The sequence below is a fragment of the Lutra lutra genome, chromosome 4 (genome assembly GCF_902655055.1).
Source record: "Lutra lutra chromosome 4, mLutLut1.2, whole genome shotgun sequence".
NCBI lineage: Eukaryota > Metazoa > Chordata > Mammalia > Carnivora > Mustelidae > Lutra > Lutra lutra.
This window is the reverse complement of record NC_062281.1, coordinates 118,389,505-118,407,009: the sequence shown is the minus strand read 5'-3', so window position 1 is coordinate 118,407,009 and position 17,505 is coordinate 118,389,505. Positions and strand designations below refer to the sequence as shown.

The 17,505-nt window shown below is 36.2% G+C and overlaps 1 protein-coding gene across 5 annotated transcripts in view; it reads right to left on the bottom strand.

The window, feature by feature from the left end:
• The window catches only part of EVI5 (ecotropic viral integration site 5), a 187,713-nt gene that overhangs the window by 117,006 nt on the left and 53,202 nt on the right, over positions 1 to 17,505 (bottom strand). For 3 of the 5 annotated variants that reach the window (XM_047726159.1, XM_047726161.1, XM_047726162.1), the window contains 6 exons: positions 16,809 to 17,037; positions 15,820 to 15,893; positions 11,393 to 11,518; positions 9,609 to 9,752; positions 8,239 to 8,328; positions 7,925 to 8,022 (listed from right to left, as the gene is read on the bottom strand). In XM_047726159.1, the coding sequence (XP_047582115.1) occupies positions 7,925 to 8,022; positions 8,239 to 8,328; positions 9,609 to 9,752; positions 11,393 to 11,518; positions 15,820 to 15,893; positions 16,809 to 17,037 (761 nt within the window). Of the gene's footprint in view, positions 1 to 7,924; positions 8,023 to 8,238; positions 8,329 to 9,608; positions 9,753 to 11,392; positions 11,519 to 15,819; positions 15,894 to 16,808; positions 17,038 to 17,505 lie in introns of those variants that run through there. The other 2 variants (XM_047726157.1, XM_047726158.1) reach the window with 1 other exon arrangement.

Sequence of the window (17,505 nt, the reverse complement as noted above, 5' to 3'; positions counted from 1 at the left end):
TATCCCTGCATTCTAGGAATAAATCCCATTTGGTAGTGGTATATAGTCTTTTTAGTACACTGCTGAATTTGGTTTACCAATATTTTGTTGAGGACTTTTGCATCAATGTTTTTAGGGATATTTATGTATAGTTTTCTTATAGTGTTCTTATCTTTCCTTATCTGGTTTTGGTATCAGGGTCATAACGCTGGCCTCCTAGAATGAGTTAGGAAGTATTCCCTTCTATTTTTTGAAAAAGTTTAAAAAGATATTAGTTCTTTAAATGTGTAGTAGAATTCACCAGTAAACCAACAAATCCAGGGATTTTCTTCTTAAGAGAACTTTGATTATAGATTCAGTCACCTTACTAGTTATAGATCTACTCTGATTTTCCATTCCTTTGTGATTTAGTCTTTGTGTGCATGTGCACTGGCCATAATCACTTTTTAAGATATTTTTAAATGTTTAAAATTTTAACTCCAGTGTAGTTAACACAAAGTGTTATATTAGCTTCGCGTATACAGTATCTACTCTTAAATTATGTAGAAAACAAGCTTTGGAGTTACAAACAAAAATTACATTAATACTAGCTTTGAGACCAGTAATTGTTCTTTTTTTAAGATTTCATTTATTTATTTGAGAGGGAGAGATAGGAAGAGAGCAAGCAAGTAGGGAGAGGGACAGAGGGGGAGGAGAAAGGAGAGGGAGAGCATCTCAAGTAAACTCTGTGCCAGAGCACAGAGCCCAATATGGGGCTCAGTCCCATGACCCTGGGATCATGACCTGAGCCAAAATTAAGAGTCAGACACTCAACCAAGTCACCCAGACACTCCAGTTTTCTTTAAAATATTAGCCTTAATTCATGTAGAAAACAAAAAGTGGAGTTACAACCCACTGTTAAAATAATAGCTTTTATAATTGCCCATGTGTTTACCTTAATTAGGATCTTTCTTTTTATTAAGATTTTATTTATTTATTTGACAGAGACAGACACAGCGAGAGAGGGAGCACAAGCAGGAGGAGTGGGAGAGGGAGAAGCAGGCTTCCCACCAAGCAGACAGCCTGATATTCTCTCTGACTCTTCCTCTCTTCTGGGACTCCCACAATGTATATGTTGGTCCCCTTAGGCTCTGTTCAGTTTTCTTTTATCTTTTTTCTTTTTGTTCCTCAAATTCAGTAATTTCTAATATTTTGTCTTCAAGTTCACTTATTCTTCTGCCTGCTCAAATCTGCTTTTTAATCACTCTATGAATTTTTCATTTCAGTTACTGAACTTTTCAGATCCAGAATTTTTGTTTCCTTTTAAGTTTTCTATCTCTTTACTGGTATTTCCATTTTGTTTGTCTATCTTTTTCTCAATCTTCCCCACATCTTCCTTTAGTTCTTTGAGCTTCTTCTAAAGTCTCTACTTTATCTGCCATCGAGTCTCTTTCAGAGAGACCTGAACTTGAACAACATGAGAATCAAAAGTGCTGACACCCCTGGACAGTTGAAAATCTGTGTATAAATTATGACTCTCTAAAAAGTTCACTACTGTTAACTGGAGCCCTTACCAATAGCACAGTCAACATATGTTTTCTATATATTATATACAGTAATCTTATGATGAATATAAGTATAGAAAAGAAAATGTTACTAAGAAAATTATGAGAACATTCATTTGCAATACTGTACTGCATTTATCAAAAACAATCTGCATATAAGTGGATGAGTGCAGTTCAAATCCATGTTGTTCAAGGGTTAATATTCTTTTCCTTTGGGGCATACTTTTCTTTTTTTCCATATGCCTGTGATTTTTGTTAAAAATTAGGCATTTGTGGGGCTCCTGGGTGGCTCAGTGGGTTAAAGCCTCTGCCTTCAGCTCAGGTCATGATCCCAGGGTCCTGGATCAAGCCCACATCATCAGGCTCTCTGCTCAGCAGGGAGCCTGCTTCCCCCTCTCTCTCTCTGCCTGCCTCTCTGCCTACTTGTGATCTCTGCCTGTCAAATAAATAAAATCTTAGGAAAAAAAAAAAACTAGACATTTGAAACTAGTAATGTAGTAACTCGAAAAATCAGTCTCCCCTCTCCTCAGAGCTCGCTGTTTTTTGTTAGTGATTTTGTCTTGTTGATTGTTATAGGCTACCTTTGTGCTGAAGATGAACCTGATAGTTCAGGTTCTGAGCTGTATGTAAACTGTCTCAGGACTTTTCTGAGACTTTCCCTGGGCATGACAGTCACTTTCTCATTTCCCTCAAATACGTAGTTTTTTTAATGTTCCAGTCTTTCCTGTCCGTCTCCCAAAAGGGCAAAAAAAGAAAAATAAAGGGAAGAGAAAGGATGATGTCCTTTAAATCTCTTGGCAGTTATGTCAGCTGGAGGAAGAGGGGACTTGCAACAATGGGGAGTGGTGCAACACCAATGGCTGCTCACTTCCTTGCACCTATGATCAGGAACAGCACTGCAACCACTGATCAGAGCACACAGATCCCTGATATCTACAAGACAAGGTCATTTTTGCCCACCCTGGTTCCCACAACTGCATGAAGGTTGCTCAAGAAATACTAGCACAGCTGCCTACCATGAGGCTGAAGGGTAGAGGATAGTGCTAAGGGGTGCTAATGTGCTAAGAGTTAAAACTGACCAAATTAACCACAATTCACCATCGAAGGCTTCCCCTAAAAGTTCAAAGGTTTATAGTAAGCCACAGGGTTCCAAAACAGTCCCATCAGATTCTGCTACTGCAATTGTTGTTTTGTGGGAGACAGATTCCTGGTGCCCTCTACTCCATCTTCCCACAATCCTCCCTCAAATATGACTTTTTAATGCAGGTTGTTATGCCAATTTGGAGGCTAAGAACGATTGAGAAACTTGCCTAAGGTCACACCCTTGACAGCTGTACTACTATGTCTCTTACTTTAGTATACCTACAAGGATAGCATATCCTAAAAAGTTTCTAGAAGACTCTAAAGAGGTACAAAATGTTTTGAACAATGGCTATACTGCTGGAAGTTTACAGTCTTCACTAGTACCTACTTTGAAGTGAATATTTTGTTATGTGTAGGTGATAAATGTAATCATTACTCACTCATACGCCTAAAACAAAATACTAGAAATCATCATTTAATCCTTGCTTCCCAATTCAGTCACCAACCACATTCAATTCAACTTTCTTAACTATGCTCTAAAATATATTATTCCTCCTTCAACTGTACTGATAGAGGTTTTTTAATAAACTTTGTTTTTTGAGAAGAGTTTTACACCTACAAAATAAGTAAAAAGAGTAAAGAGTTCCCATATACCTTGTCCCCAGTTTCTCCTATGTTTAACATTTTACATTATATAGTACATTTGTAACAATTAATAAACTAATATTGATACACTGTTAACTAAAGTCCATACTAAATTCATATCTCTAAATTTTTATCTAATGTCCTTTTCCTATTCTAGGGTTCCATCCAGGGAATCACATTACATTAAGTTGCCATGTCTTCTTAGGCTCCTCTTGGCTGTGATAATTTCTAAAACTTTCCAGGTTTTTGATGAACTTGATTGTTTGAGGAGTACTGACCAGATATTTTGAAGAATATTCCTCAGTTGGGATTTCTCTTATGTTTGTGACTGTATTGAGGTTATGGGTTTAGAGGAAGACCATAGAAGTCAGTCCCATTTTCAGTCCCATTTTCATTTGATCATTTGTATCAAGGGTACAAATTATCACCAGCATATCACTATTGATATATTGATCTTGATCAGTGGGCCAAGGTGTGCTTATAAGGTTTCTACAAAGTGACTTCAAAGTAACTATAGAGCTACACCATTCTTTTATTGGCAGCATTTTTAGGCCTTCATTATACCTTGCCTTAATTACCAGAGGATACTCCTAATTGTTCTCTCTGCTGCCAGTTTCATAATTCAATCTTTTCTGTACACTATTGCCAGGATGACATTTTTACAATGTTGATTTGGATCATACCACTCCCAGAGGCCAACTGCTTCAGTGTCTATTACCTTCAGGCTGCATTTTAAAGGCTTACTAAAAGAAATCAAGGCTCTTTGGAGAAATGATTTGCTCCTGTGCAGGAGCAGGTAAGGCATAAGATGATCCTAGAGCTTTTTGTTGTCTTAAAATAAGGAAATTCTCAAAGAATCATGGGGACATGTCAAAAGGACAAAACAGTCAGCTTGAAAGGACTCCTACTGGACAAAGCAGGGACAAATGGAAAGTAATGAATTATAGTTCACCAAATAAAAAAAAAGCCTACAAATTCACACTTATATAAATAAATTAATAAATATATTAGCAAAAAAGAAAAGCTCTTCCTTACAGTAGAATGCCAATTAATAAAGAAGGAATGAGAGAGTGAGAAAATCATAAGTGGATGTAAATCTGGTGAGGAAAGGTGTGGTAAGGAGAAAGATATTATATAATCTCAAAGCATCTGGAAACAAACAATAATCGACAAAGTAATAACGTTACAGTAGTTAAGCTTGGCAGACATCACCTTATTAACCTAGTGATTATAGAGATATCATCATCAATTCTGCGATTAACCAGTGGCACATACCTACTGCATGGTTAATTGAGAAGATACATCATTGGTGTACCTGCCAAAAAAGTACAACCTAAATCTACTCACGAGGAAATGTCAGAAAAACCCAAACTACAGGATCTTCCACAAAATAACTAGCTTATACTCTTCAAATATATCAAGACATACAAGAAGAGTGGAGGGAGTGCTTGAGATTAAAGGAGATTGATCTGACACAACTAATGCAATACATGATCCTGGAATACTTAAAGTGGATCCAAAACCCAGAGGTGAGGGGTAGGGAGTGGACAAAAGAGAGGATTCGGCGGGGGTCTGAAAGTAGATGAAGCAAATGACAAAATATTAATGTTGAATCACTATACTGCATACCTGGAACTAACACTATGTGTTAACTATATCAGAATTAAAACTTTAGGGGCAGCGTGGGTGGCTCAGTGGGTTAGGCCTCTGCCTTTGGCTCAGGTCATGATCCCAGGGTCCTGGGATGGAGTCCCGCATCGGGCTCTCTGCTTGACAGGGAGCCTGCTTCCTCCTCTCTCTCTCTCTCTCTCTCTCTGCCTACTTGTGATCTCTCTCTGTCAAATAAATAAATAAAATCTTAAAAAAAAAAAGAATTAAAACTTTAAAAAGATGAATATTAACTGTTTAATCTGATGATATATGGATATTTATGGATATTATTCCAGTGTCTCTCTGTATATTTGAAAAATGTCCCGAATGAAAAAAAAAAAAAATAGCAGATGGAATATGATGTGGAGCTAATGAGTAAACTATTCTTTCCTTCACAACTGAGTTTCATAAAAGAAGAATGAAATGCTATGTTGAGGTAGGTTTTATTTTGTTTTTAAGTCAGAACTCAAAAATACCTTTGTACACTGAAGAAAATGAAACAGAAAGAAGGGATGAAGATAGAAGTAGAAACAGCTAGTATAGGAAAGACCTGCAAGAGATGGAAACAACATCCTGAATTAACCCTGTAAAGGCATAGATATACTATATTCTGAAAAGGGAAAAAAAAGAAATATGGCTAACTCTGTAAGCTGGAAGTCATAGGAGAAGTTCAGAGTGCTTGAAAAATGATGGCTGATGAATTAAGAAGCAAAATAACAAAAAAATAAAAATTTAAAAAAAAAAAACCTGCCAAAGAGTTAGGACAAAATGGGACAGAATCTGGGGAAAATGACAAAGTTTGAAATAATCACCATGGGGAATGGGAGAATTAACCAAGGTCAATAAAAATATACAGGAAGTGGCAATGGAGATAGAACTTAATGCCAGCAATTTGTTTATGCAATTTTCTCCAACACCTGGCTACATGAACACAGGGTGCAAGACATCAGACAAGGTATACTTATTTGGATCAGAGGAAGGCTATTTAACACCAGAGTAGAGATCATAAACTGGAACAGAGACACTGTATGAGAATGAAAGTGAAAGAACTAGAGAGTCATAAGTTTGAAAAGTAAATAGAATAACTAAAATTTCAGAAATAGGATTATACTAGTGATAAATAAAATCCAAAAGGAAAATCAGTTATGTTGTTCTCTGTAATTGAAGTGAAATAAATTCTTTTTTTGGCTAGTGTGATTTAAATGTGGTTTTACCAAGAGATGGAAGTTGACATGGCTCCTAAAAGTTTTATCAATTATAGAACAGAATTGCTTTTTGGTCAAAAATGTCTCAAAATCATAGTGTAATGTAATTTAAAAAGATCACAAGTAATTCATTAATAATAGTGAAAGCCCATAAATTGGCTTGCTTTTGCAAATTAGAGCTAATTTTATTTATTTTTAAGATTCTATTTATTTATTTGAAAGAGAGATAGACAGCAAGCACAAGTGGGGAGGAGGATCAGAGGGAGAAGCAAACTCCCTGCTGAGCAGAGAGCCTGATGCAGGGCACAACCCCAGGACCCCAAGATCAGGAGCTGAGCGAGAGGCAGACGCTTAACCTCAGAATGAGCCACCCAGGTCCTGCTAGAGCTAATTTTAATAACATAATTATCATTCATATTCTAATATACTTCCTTGGGTAGGAACATCCATGGGGGTATGTGTTACACTTGAATGGAATTTTATGTTACAGCAGTGAAGATATTGAGAAATGTTAGCATATAGTATTGTTATCATTTTAAAGTATCTTGTACCACAGAAAGTAGTGTCAGGAATAGTAATTATGACCTCTGGATAAGATTTGTTTAAATACTGGAAACTGGAGGAACAAGAGCTGTCATTCTTAATACCTTTATAACATTTCAAAAAATTAATCTTTGGGAGCCAAGATTGGTTACCTTGAACTTTGATTAAATATGTATCAAGAAAAGTTTCATTATAAAATAATACACAGGGGCACCTGGGTGGCTCAGTGGGTGAAAGCCTCTGCCTTTGGCTCAGTCCCAGGGTCCTGGGATTGAGCCCCGCATTGGGCTCTCGGCTTAACGGGGAGTCTGCTTCCTCCTCTCTCTCTGCCTGCCTCTCTGCCTACTTGTGATCTCTGTCAAATAAATAAATAAAATCTTGGAAAAAAAAAAAGAAAGAAAGAAAATAATACACAATAAAATAAAAACTTAAACTTTCAATCTATGCCTCATGCTTATCTTGTTGGTTAGGCTAATCCTGAACTTAAGTGACACTCTGGGGCTGAGCAGAAAAGAATGTCAGTGAAGTTGGATCACACCACAGAAGTGGTTTTCAAAATAACAGCACAATTGGGGCACCTGGGTGGCTCAGTGGGTTAAAGCCTCTGCCTTCAGCTCAGGTCATGATCCCAGGGTCCTGGGATCAAGCCCCACATCAGGCTCTCTCCTCAGTGGGGAGCCTGCTTCCTCCTCTCTCTCTCTGCCTGCCTGCCTACCTGTGATCTCTGTCTGTCAAATAAATAAATAAAATCTTTTTTCTTTTTTTTTTTTTTTTATTTGACAGAGAGATCACAAGCAGGCAGAGAGGCAGGCAGAGAGAGAGGAGGAAGCAGGCTCCCCGAGAGAGCAGAGAGCCCGATGCGGGGCTCGATCCCAGGACTCCGAGATCATGACCTGAGCCGAAGGCAGCGGCTTAACCCACTGAGCCACCCAGGCGCCCCATAAATAAAATCTTTTTAAAAAATAAATAAATAAATAACAGTACAATCACAGCTATACATTTACCAGGTGCCTAATTCCAGTCAATGTAGAATGGGAAAGAGAAGTTTCACAGGTAATACATAATGGTCCCAAGCACCACTACCAAGAGATGTGCGAAATTCTAACATTAAATTTATGTTTTATTGAAACCAGTACCACCAAATAAAGTTCTACTGTTCTATAAACTGAGGAAGAATACTGTACTTATCACTGGACTATTTTGATACTTCTATTTATTCTCCTATATGCTTCAACAAATAACCATGACTAAATACCAAAATTATAAAATACTTACTTTTTCATTTTTTTTGAGTTATATTTGACTTGGTAAGCTGCCTGGATTAATTTGTCTGGACCACCATCAAACTGATGTGGAATGACCTTTTGAAAGTGCTAATAAAACACAATCAAAGAAAAGTACAAGAACTACTTAGTGTTTTAGTTATTTATTATTAACTATAAACTTAGTTATTTATATAACCATAAATTTATATAAATACATTTACATAAATACATAAAGTTATTTATATAATTATAAACTTAGTTATTTATTATTAAGTAATTAACAATAAAATCCGAAGACACTCAAGGAATCATGAACTGACCTACCTGTAACATCCCTTCCATGTCAAGTTGCATCAGTTCTGCCTGATTCATCTGAAGAAGTGCTAATCCTACTCGAAACACTATTTCTAAACCCTGTGGAAACACATTTTTATAAAGCCAAATTTATTTTACTCTTCCATTGACAAAAATTAATCATTCAAAAGAATACTAAGGTAAACATTTAGGGATCTTACTAGAAACTGGCAAACTTTTTTTGTAAAGAGTCAGATAGCAAATATTAAAGGCTTTGTGGGTTATGTGGTTACTGTCATAAACATCCAACTAAGACCAAAGCAGATAGAGATAACACAAAAAATCAGCATGGCTATGTTCCAAGAAAACTACAAAAATAAGTCGAAGGACAGATTTGGTACCTGAACCAGATGGTCAGTACACAAATCACAGTTTGCTGGCTCCAAACTAAACTAATTTAACTAGTTAATATAAACTAATCTTCCCAAGATGTGATTAACAAAATTAACAGTGGGTTTGATTAAGATGTTCTATTTATGTGTTTATGTATTTATGTATTTACTTATTTTTTTTAAGCAAGCTCTAAGACCCTGAGATCAAGAGTCACATGCTCTCCTGGCTGAGCCAGCCAGCCATTATTAGTAATAATTAATAACACTTTCAAATGCTATTTACTGTTTGTCACCTAACCTTACCTGCCTACCTTCTCATCCAAAATACAGAATAAAAGACAAAGGATGATCACAACATGACAATGACAATTAAAAGGACTACCTGCAATATAATTAAGTAGAAGAAACTTAATTATATTCCATACTTCTTGCTCTTTCGGTAATAGATGCAGAGCAATCATATTAGCTGTAAGGCAAATTTCACTTTTTACTAATTCTCACTGAATCAATCAGGAGATGATACAGAGGTTTAAGAGTGTAGGTTCCAGGGATGCCTGGGTGGCTCAGTGGGTTAAGGCCTCTGCAGAGGTGCTCAGGTCATGATCTCAGGGTCCTGAGATCAAGCCCCGCATTGGGCTCTCTGCTTGGCAGGGAGCCTGCTTCCCTTCCATTCTCTCTGCCTACTTGTGATCTCTGTCAAAAAAAAAAAAAAAAAAAAAAGTGTAGGCCCCAGGTTTTGACTGCCTGTATTTGAACAATGGTTACTACACTATTTACGTGCTGTGTGTCCACAGACAAGCTATTCAACCTTCCTCTAAGTCTCAGCTTCCTCATTTTTCATCTATTAAATGTACTAACAGTACTTGATAGCGTTGTTACAGGTTTAAAGGAGAATATCCAGTAAGTAGTTTAGTATGGAACACATGGATAGCCTTTATTGCTCTCCTCACTGCCCTGCACTAATGATTAACCCAATGATTCCTTTGCTCAGCCTAACCATTAGCTTACCTCAGACATAAAGATATCAAATATCCTTGTTGCAATTGGTAATGGAAAAGTCGTAAGAAAGATCGTTAGAAACCAGGATGATGCATACATTGAGGTATGAAAACTCTGAGACTGAAAATGCACAAAGAGCTCTGGAAGATGCTCCTAAAGAGAAGAAAAGAATTAATTAAAACACAGTAAGATTGACCATTTTAAACCAGATTACTCTGTGTACACTAGATAAGCCTATACCAAACACAAAGATCAGGCATCACTTGGAAAAGTTAAGATGCAGAAATTGATACATTCGGGATGATGGTTAGTATCAGGGGAAGGGAAGGGGAGTTAGAACTTAGTCTGTACCTGTAACATTTATTAATAAAAACAACAAAACAAGTAAATAAAACTTTAATATTTGTTTGATCATGTTGGTAGGAACATGGGTGTTTGATATTTTCAATACTTTTCTATAAACTATAATTATTCCAAAAAAGTTTTTAAAGGAAGGAAATGCTATGCTCAAATACTTTCAGGTACTATCTACCTACCTTTGATTACCTATCCTTACCCTCCTACCCTCTCACCTGAAATACAGATGCTTCCTCAATTCTAATAATTAAAAACAAAAATGACACGTTAACTGAAAATAAACCAAGAGAGATTAAGGTTGGTTAAAAATGAGCCTACACGGGTGCCTGGGTAGCTCAGGTCAGGTCTGAACTCCCAGTCCCACAATGAGCTCCCTGCTGAGCAGGGAGTCTGCTTCTCCCTTTCCCTCTACTCCTCCCCACTCCTCATGCGCACTCGCGCGCTCTCTCAAATAAGTAAATAAAATCTTTTTTTAAAAATCCTACCATTTCAGAAAGAAAAACTTAACTAAGAATCATCTTAAGACCTACTTTGTCATTTTCTTTAAAATGTGCCAACATTTTGCATATCCCTTTTTTCCCCCCGACACATACAGAAGTAAGGATTTTGAAATTCTTATAGGTAAGGCTGCCCCGGGAAAGGAGACTTGTAAAATGTAAAAAGCTCTTATGTCAGCTGAATCATTAACCCAAATTCTTAAAGTTCTGCTTATCTAACTGAAATTTAAGTAAATGAAAATATTTATACCACTATATTACCAGATAATACAGTAAGCTAATTTATACAATATATATGTATTAGTTAATAATATATATATCTTAGTCTACTACATATATATGTAAATTAACTCCAGAAGGGCAAAATATTGCAAAAAATCTTTTTCACTTGATTTTGATTCCTCTCCTCCTCTTCTATACACCCTCACACAGTCACTAGACTCTCGGTCTTAAACTAGCAACGTAAAAGCCTTATTTTAAGAAAAGATTACAGGCTAGCAAAAGAGTGAGATAAAAAGGGAAAGGCAGGAGAAATGACTGAAAGAACCAGAAGAGACAAGTCTCAAAGGAAATTAAGGGATGTCAGTGTCATGTCATGAGTTCCTATGACAGCACAGTCTACATAACAATAGAATACAATAGGGCATAAAAAGGAAACTCATGCATTTAGGCAATGTGGTTGTGATAGGTTTGGCACAAATGCTTAAAGTCTGAATATGAAAACTGCAGTCAAGTTCCAGACTGTGATCTACTCGCAAACAGCATCTAAGTGGAAAGTAGGCCTACTGTGTTAACCAATCAACAAATGATCACATGATTAAAACACTAATTTTTCAATTGCTATAATGCTTTTAACATTAAATTTGCTTAGTTCTCACTCAAACCAAGATGATGCAAATATAAAGGCAATATGCCTTTTTGTTAACACTACAATTTTACCTGTATTATGCATTCAAACTGGTACATACAAAGCCCCAATTCTGCCATACTTGGTTTAAAAAGTTCACGAAGTCTATAATCTTGCATTAATTTAACAAATACACAGAAAGCTTCTTCTTCTGGCATCTACATTAGGAGGGGGAAAAAAAGGCAAACAGGTTAATGTTCTATGATACACAAATAAGCTAAATTCTATTTAAACTAAGTACCCCTCATCTTTATATAAACACTGTTTTCGGTGGCCATGTGATACAATGTTAAGAACAATGAAGGAGGAATCAAAAGGTTCTAATCTCCCATTCTTAGAATGAGAAGTCAAACAAATCTTATATCCTGTGAGACTAACTTCCTCACTTGCCCAACTCATGAATTCAATCAACCAATATTCATTTAGAGCCAGATACTTCTGTTGTTCTGGGTACAGACCAGTGAACAAAATAAACACTTTACCCTCATGGAACTCGAACATCCTACCGGGGGTAGAGAGACAATACATGTAATAAATCAATTAATATGTAAGCCAAATGGTTTTGAGTGCTACAGAAATAAAACAGAGTAGGGTAACAGGAAATGCTGGGAAATACACTGCTACTTATGTAGGCAGATTAAGGAAAGCCCCTTGATAAGAAAGCACTTGAACAGAATAATGAAGAAATAAGGGAGCAACTGAGGAAAGAGAGAGCAACTAAGGAAAGAACAGTGCTGGGAGAATGAATAACACAAGACCTTGAAGTAGAATCACAATTGGCATGTTCAAGGAACAGAAAATAGGAGACTACTAATTAGGAGGAATTCTACAAGTGGCGGTTAGGTTATGAAGGAGAAATACAAGGAACCAAATTACATAGGGTTTTAGAAGCCACTGAAAGGATGTGGACATTTGAGACGTGAGATGTGAAAACTTTCAACAAGCTAGCCCCCTCAAGGTTCTGGAAACCTTATATCCAAAATTCCTTAGAGACTTACACTATCCCTAACCCCTCCCAACTTGAAAGTATACAATGTGCCACTCCTCATGACCCCAGTGCAACTCCTTCTGCCCATGGGTCCCGTTCCTGTGTTTTAATAAGACCATCTTTTGTACCAAAGACATCTCAACAATTCTTTCCTGGCCGTTGGCTTTGAACCCAGTTATTTTTCCTACATTATTCATGGGGCACGCTGCCACCTCCCTGTGCTTCCTAACTGTCTATTCCCCATACAGCGTGGAGCTGCCAGAGTGATCCTTTCAAAGCATGAATTAGATCATTTCACTCTACTGCTCAAAATACTCTAGTGGCTTCTCATATCCTCAGTAAAAGCCAAAATCCTTACAAGATCCTACATTACATGACCCCTTACTACTTCTCTAACCTCTTCTCCTCCCACTATCTTCCCCTTTGCATTCTGCCCCTACCACCCTTCATTCTAGTCACAGTGGGAATATAAATTTTTTTGTCTTATAAGAAATTTTTCTTTTTGGAACATATCAAAAAAAGTTTCATTCTCTTCCTCCTCTGCAATAGTACTGATATGGGAACTGACAGTGTGTTTTAAAAAGTAAGTTGAAGTAATTGAATAAAAGCCCAAAAAAGAAAAAAAAATCAGTGGGCCATTCTCAAAAAGACTGAAACAATGGTCGCAAAATGAAAAAGTGTGACACCAAGTAAAATATAAATATGAAGAACAATCACCTAGTTGTTTTATAGCCACTCATTTCTTTTAGAATCTGGGTCCTTGAATCTCACATCAATTGCACTACTACATACTTTCTCCAAGATGCTGACTTAACAAGAATCCATGCCTTTTGCAAAGGTCTAACAGGGACATAAATATACCTAATTTTATAGGAGTATTAAAATATACACAAAGCAGGCATCTGGATGGCTCAGTTGGTTAAGAAACTGCTTCTGGCTCAGGTCATGATCCTGGAGTCCTGGGCTCCCTGCTCAGTGGGGAGTCTGCTTCTCCCTCTGACTTCTCCCCTCTTATGCGCTCTCTCTCCCTCTGCCACACCTCTCCTAGCTCTAAATAAACAAATGAACCTTAGAAAAAAAAAAAAATATATATATATATATATACACACACACACACAGCATATATCCAGCAATTTTAGCTATTTTATTTTTTTTAAAGATTTTATTTATTTCGGGGCGCCTGGGTGGCTCAGTGGGTTAAGCCGCTGCCTTCGGCTCAGGTCATGATCCCAAGTCCTGGGTTCAAGCCCCGCATCGGGCTTTCTGCTCAGCAGGGAGCCTGCTTCCTCCTCTCTCTCTGCCTGCCTCTCTGCCTACTTGTGATTTCTCTCTGTCAAATAAATAAATAAAATCTTTAAAAAAAAAAAAAAAGATTTTATTTATTTGACAGAGATCACAAGTAGGCAGAGAGGCAGGCAGAGAGAGAGGAAGGGAAGCAGGATCCCCATTGAGCAGAGAGCCCAATGCAGGGCTCAATCCCAGGACCCTGAGATCACACCTGAACTGAAGGCAGAGGGTTTAGCCTACTGAGCCATCCAGGTGCCCCCACTTTTAGCTATTTTAAAACAACGTGTACTAATTACACTAACTTTGCAAAATAATTTTCTCAGACTCCAAGTTGTGTAGCCAAGCTGTTAGAGGCAATACAGCAAAGGGTGTAACAGAATAAGCTTTAGAAACAAAGACGGGGTGCTTTTGAATCTGGCTGCACCATGCTTTCTAGCTTATAACCCTGGGCTAGAAAATTATTACTATGGTAATGTATTAGCTGCCACTGACAATACTAGCTAAGTAAATTCATCACTAAATAAAAGTACCACTACCAGCCTACAGTATCCTGAAGGAAAATGTGATCTCTCCTGAGGATTCCTACAGAGCTAGGTCTGCTGATTTGAGATTCCTAAATCAGGTAAGGAAAAGCTGCTTTTTTTTTTTTTAAAGATTTATTCATTCATTTGACAGACAGAGGTCACAAGTAGGCAGAGAGGCAGGCAGAGACAGAGAGAGAGGGAAGCAGGCTCCCCACCGAGCAGAGAGCCCGATGCGGGGCTCAATCCCAAGACCCTGGGATCATGACCCAAGCCAAAGGCGGAGGCTTTAACCCACTGAGCCACCCAAGCGCCCCAAAAAATGCTCTTTAAATCCTCAATAGAAATGACTACAGAAAGATTATTTTGGAGCTAATATGAAAGTAAAAGGCATAGAATTATGAAAAAAAAAATCACTGGACTGATAATAGGAATGCTTGAGTTCAACAGTAAAAATCCTACCAATATTAATCAATTCCAAATTAGGAAAAATCACAATTGTACAAAACCTTTATACCTCGATATTAACAAATCTAGTTTTGTTTTTATTATTTACAATCCAGTGTCACCTAGAAATGGACATCTGACATCATTGTCTCTAACATCAAGTTTTTTACTCAAGAAAAGTAGTGTGGACAATTACAGAGCTTTAAAACTCAAAACTGTTGGGAAATTGAAGAAAGTATAAGGGAAGAGTTTCAGATTCCTACTCTGCTTTTATCTACTAAGAAAAGTGATCTCGGGCAAGTCCCTGAACTTTTATTGCATGTCTACTATGTGGCAAACATCATAATTAGGTTTTTATATTTATTATCTCATAAGACCTCACAATGAATCTTAAAGTAGAGAGTATTACCTAATTAAAGCTCAGAGAGAGATTAAATAATCTAGTCCACATTCAAAGAATTCAGGGCAGTACTGAGATGCAAAAACCAGCACATATATATATACATGACTCAAATCAAGCTATCTCCAAGGTTTCTCTTCAGATTACATTTTAGTGTGAGATAATATAGGGATATGATGGACTTGAGAAAAAATTTCAACAAAGGTGAAAAGAAAACACTACTTGTCATTTCCCTTCTAAGAAATAAACTGATGAACCTGTCCCTGACTCTGAAAACAACCCACCCAAACCCACTCCAAAATTATTTGCCTGTAATGGAAATATAGGTTATATCTCTGGGACAGTAAGAGTAACTGAGGATCTCTATTTTAGAGCCTATAACAAGATAGCATAACAAGCTCTCAACTCTATGACAACCAAATTTCTGTGTAAATTTGCAAAGATGTATGATACTAGTAAGATTTTTATACCAACACTTCAGTCATGTCCTCCTTGGTTCGGAAAAGATGAGTTTTTATTAAATATTGACATATAAGTTAAGATTTAAAAGTAGATACAGGCTTTAGTGGAATATTATGGTCCAAATGTAGATACCAAGAAGCTGAAATTTTGTTTAGTAGCAGGATATTATTGTTTATATGTTATTTTCAACACTTTAAATATTTTAAACAGCAAACTAAATATCCCTATTTAAAATATGCCTAGGGACAATTCCCACTATCTAATGCTAAATAAAAACAAGGATGATTTTTAAATTCTCTAATCCAACTTCAATAAAGAACTTAATCAGACATTTAAATACTTGTACTAACTTACCTGCATAAGCAACAATCCAACTATAAAAGCGCTTCCTTGACAGTAACCAACCTCACGATCCACTAAGAATAGGCCTAAAAGTAAAAAAACGTTCAGAATACTTTAACATATCTTCCTGTCTCTAAAAACCAAAAAATCATGACATAGTGGAGTAAAGACCATTCTTCTTAGAAAAGCTTTGCTTGCTGTTATACAGGTTATCCTACAATTGTTTATAAAGTAGATGATTTATTAGATAAATTTATAATATTTATAATTATATTAAATATATTTAATAAATATTTAAATATTATTTAATAATAAAAATTAAATAGTTATATTTAATTAATATTAAATATTATAAAATATTACATAAATATATAAATATAAAAGTAAATGAATATATAAAATTTTCTTTTGACAATTTCCCAATTAGAAATGGACAGCTCCTAAGGACAAGAAAATAAAGGAATCTGTACTCAGTGAAGTAACAAAGTTTAAAAAATGTTTATCTGAGATAAAACCAGAGTAAGGTTATGGTAAAGCACTGGAAAAACTGAAATGGTTTAAGAAGAAATTAGTATTTTACAGAGGTAGTTGAAAGGGAAAGGATTATGAGAAGAAAAAGGGCAATATTGAAAGAAAAAATTACAATGGCAAACACGTTTAAGGGCTAAGAAATTTTAACAGTGCTGGCCACAGTAAACAGAAAATTTTGTTCTGGATTGTAAAACTCACAGAAGATAAATTATCTATTTTCACAGATGATCTTTCTATGGTGTATAGTGATTTCCAGGTTATTTGATTTCAACCAACTAGTACTAAGTAAAGTGATGGATTTCCTAAGTTCTCCAAACTAGACAGTAATGTAGTATCAAAAATAAAGCAAAATTAGGCTAAACAACCTTTTTTGCAAAAGAAACTCATTATTGTGCTGAAGGTTCATGCTTCATTATATGTATAATTTTCAATCTTCTAAGAATTCATTTCAAAAAATGAATAAATAGAACTTACCTTCATTACATTAAATAAAACCTCCTGTCCAAGGCTATCTTTTTCCTTAAAAAAGTTGTGTTCAGGATAAGTTCTAGCAATGTCCCTTCTGATCAATTTTTCACACGGTGAGGTCATTTTCAGGAGTTCTGAATACTGATCCTTAATTGGCATACTTTGTGCACTGCACAAAAGTTGCCAAACTATTGCTCTAAAGTGGTGGGGTATCCCTTTACGAACAAGCTCCTAAAAATAAAAAGTAAAATAAAATTTTTAAATAAACCATTTAAGTCTCCTACCTTAAAAGCCAAAGAAGATTTATGGGGGGTTGGAATGGGGTGGAACACTTTATCAAATTTATAATTCACAAAGCTACTCTTAAGACTAAGGAACCTTTTACCCAAGGCTAAGACTTGGCCCTTGGGTGTGTCCTATTCTGGTCAGAGAGCTACAATCCCATGGATAAATTCTTGACATTTCTCCCAAAGTATGGCCTCTAATTCCTCTATTAAGGAAGTAACTGATAATCTGCAGAGCTGTGAATGAAAGCACAGTCACCATTACCTTTCAAAGAGGTGTTTTAGGCAAAAAAAAGTAAAATACCAATAATTCAAAGATATCAGATGGTACAACTTCATTCCTGAATGTATAAAATGCGAGGATTTAATCTCCAAAATAATTTTCAGTTATATATTTCTACCATTAGGAGGCATC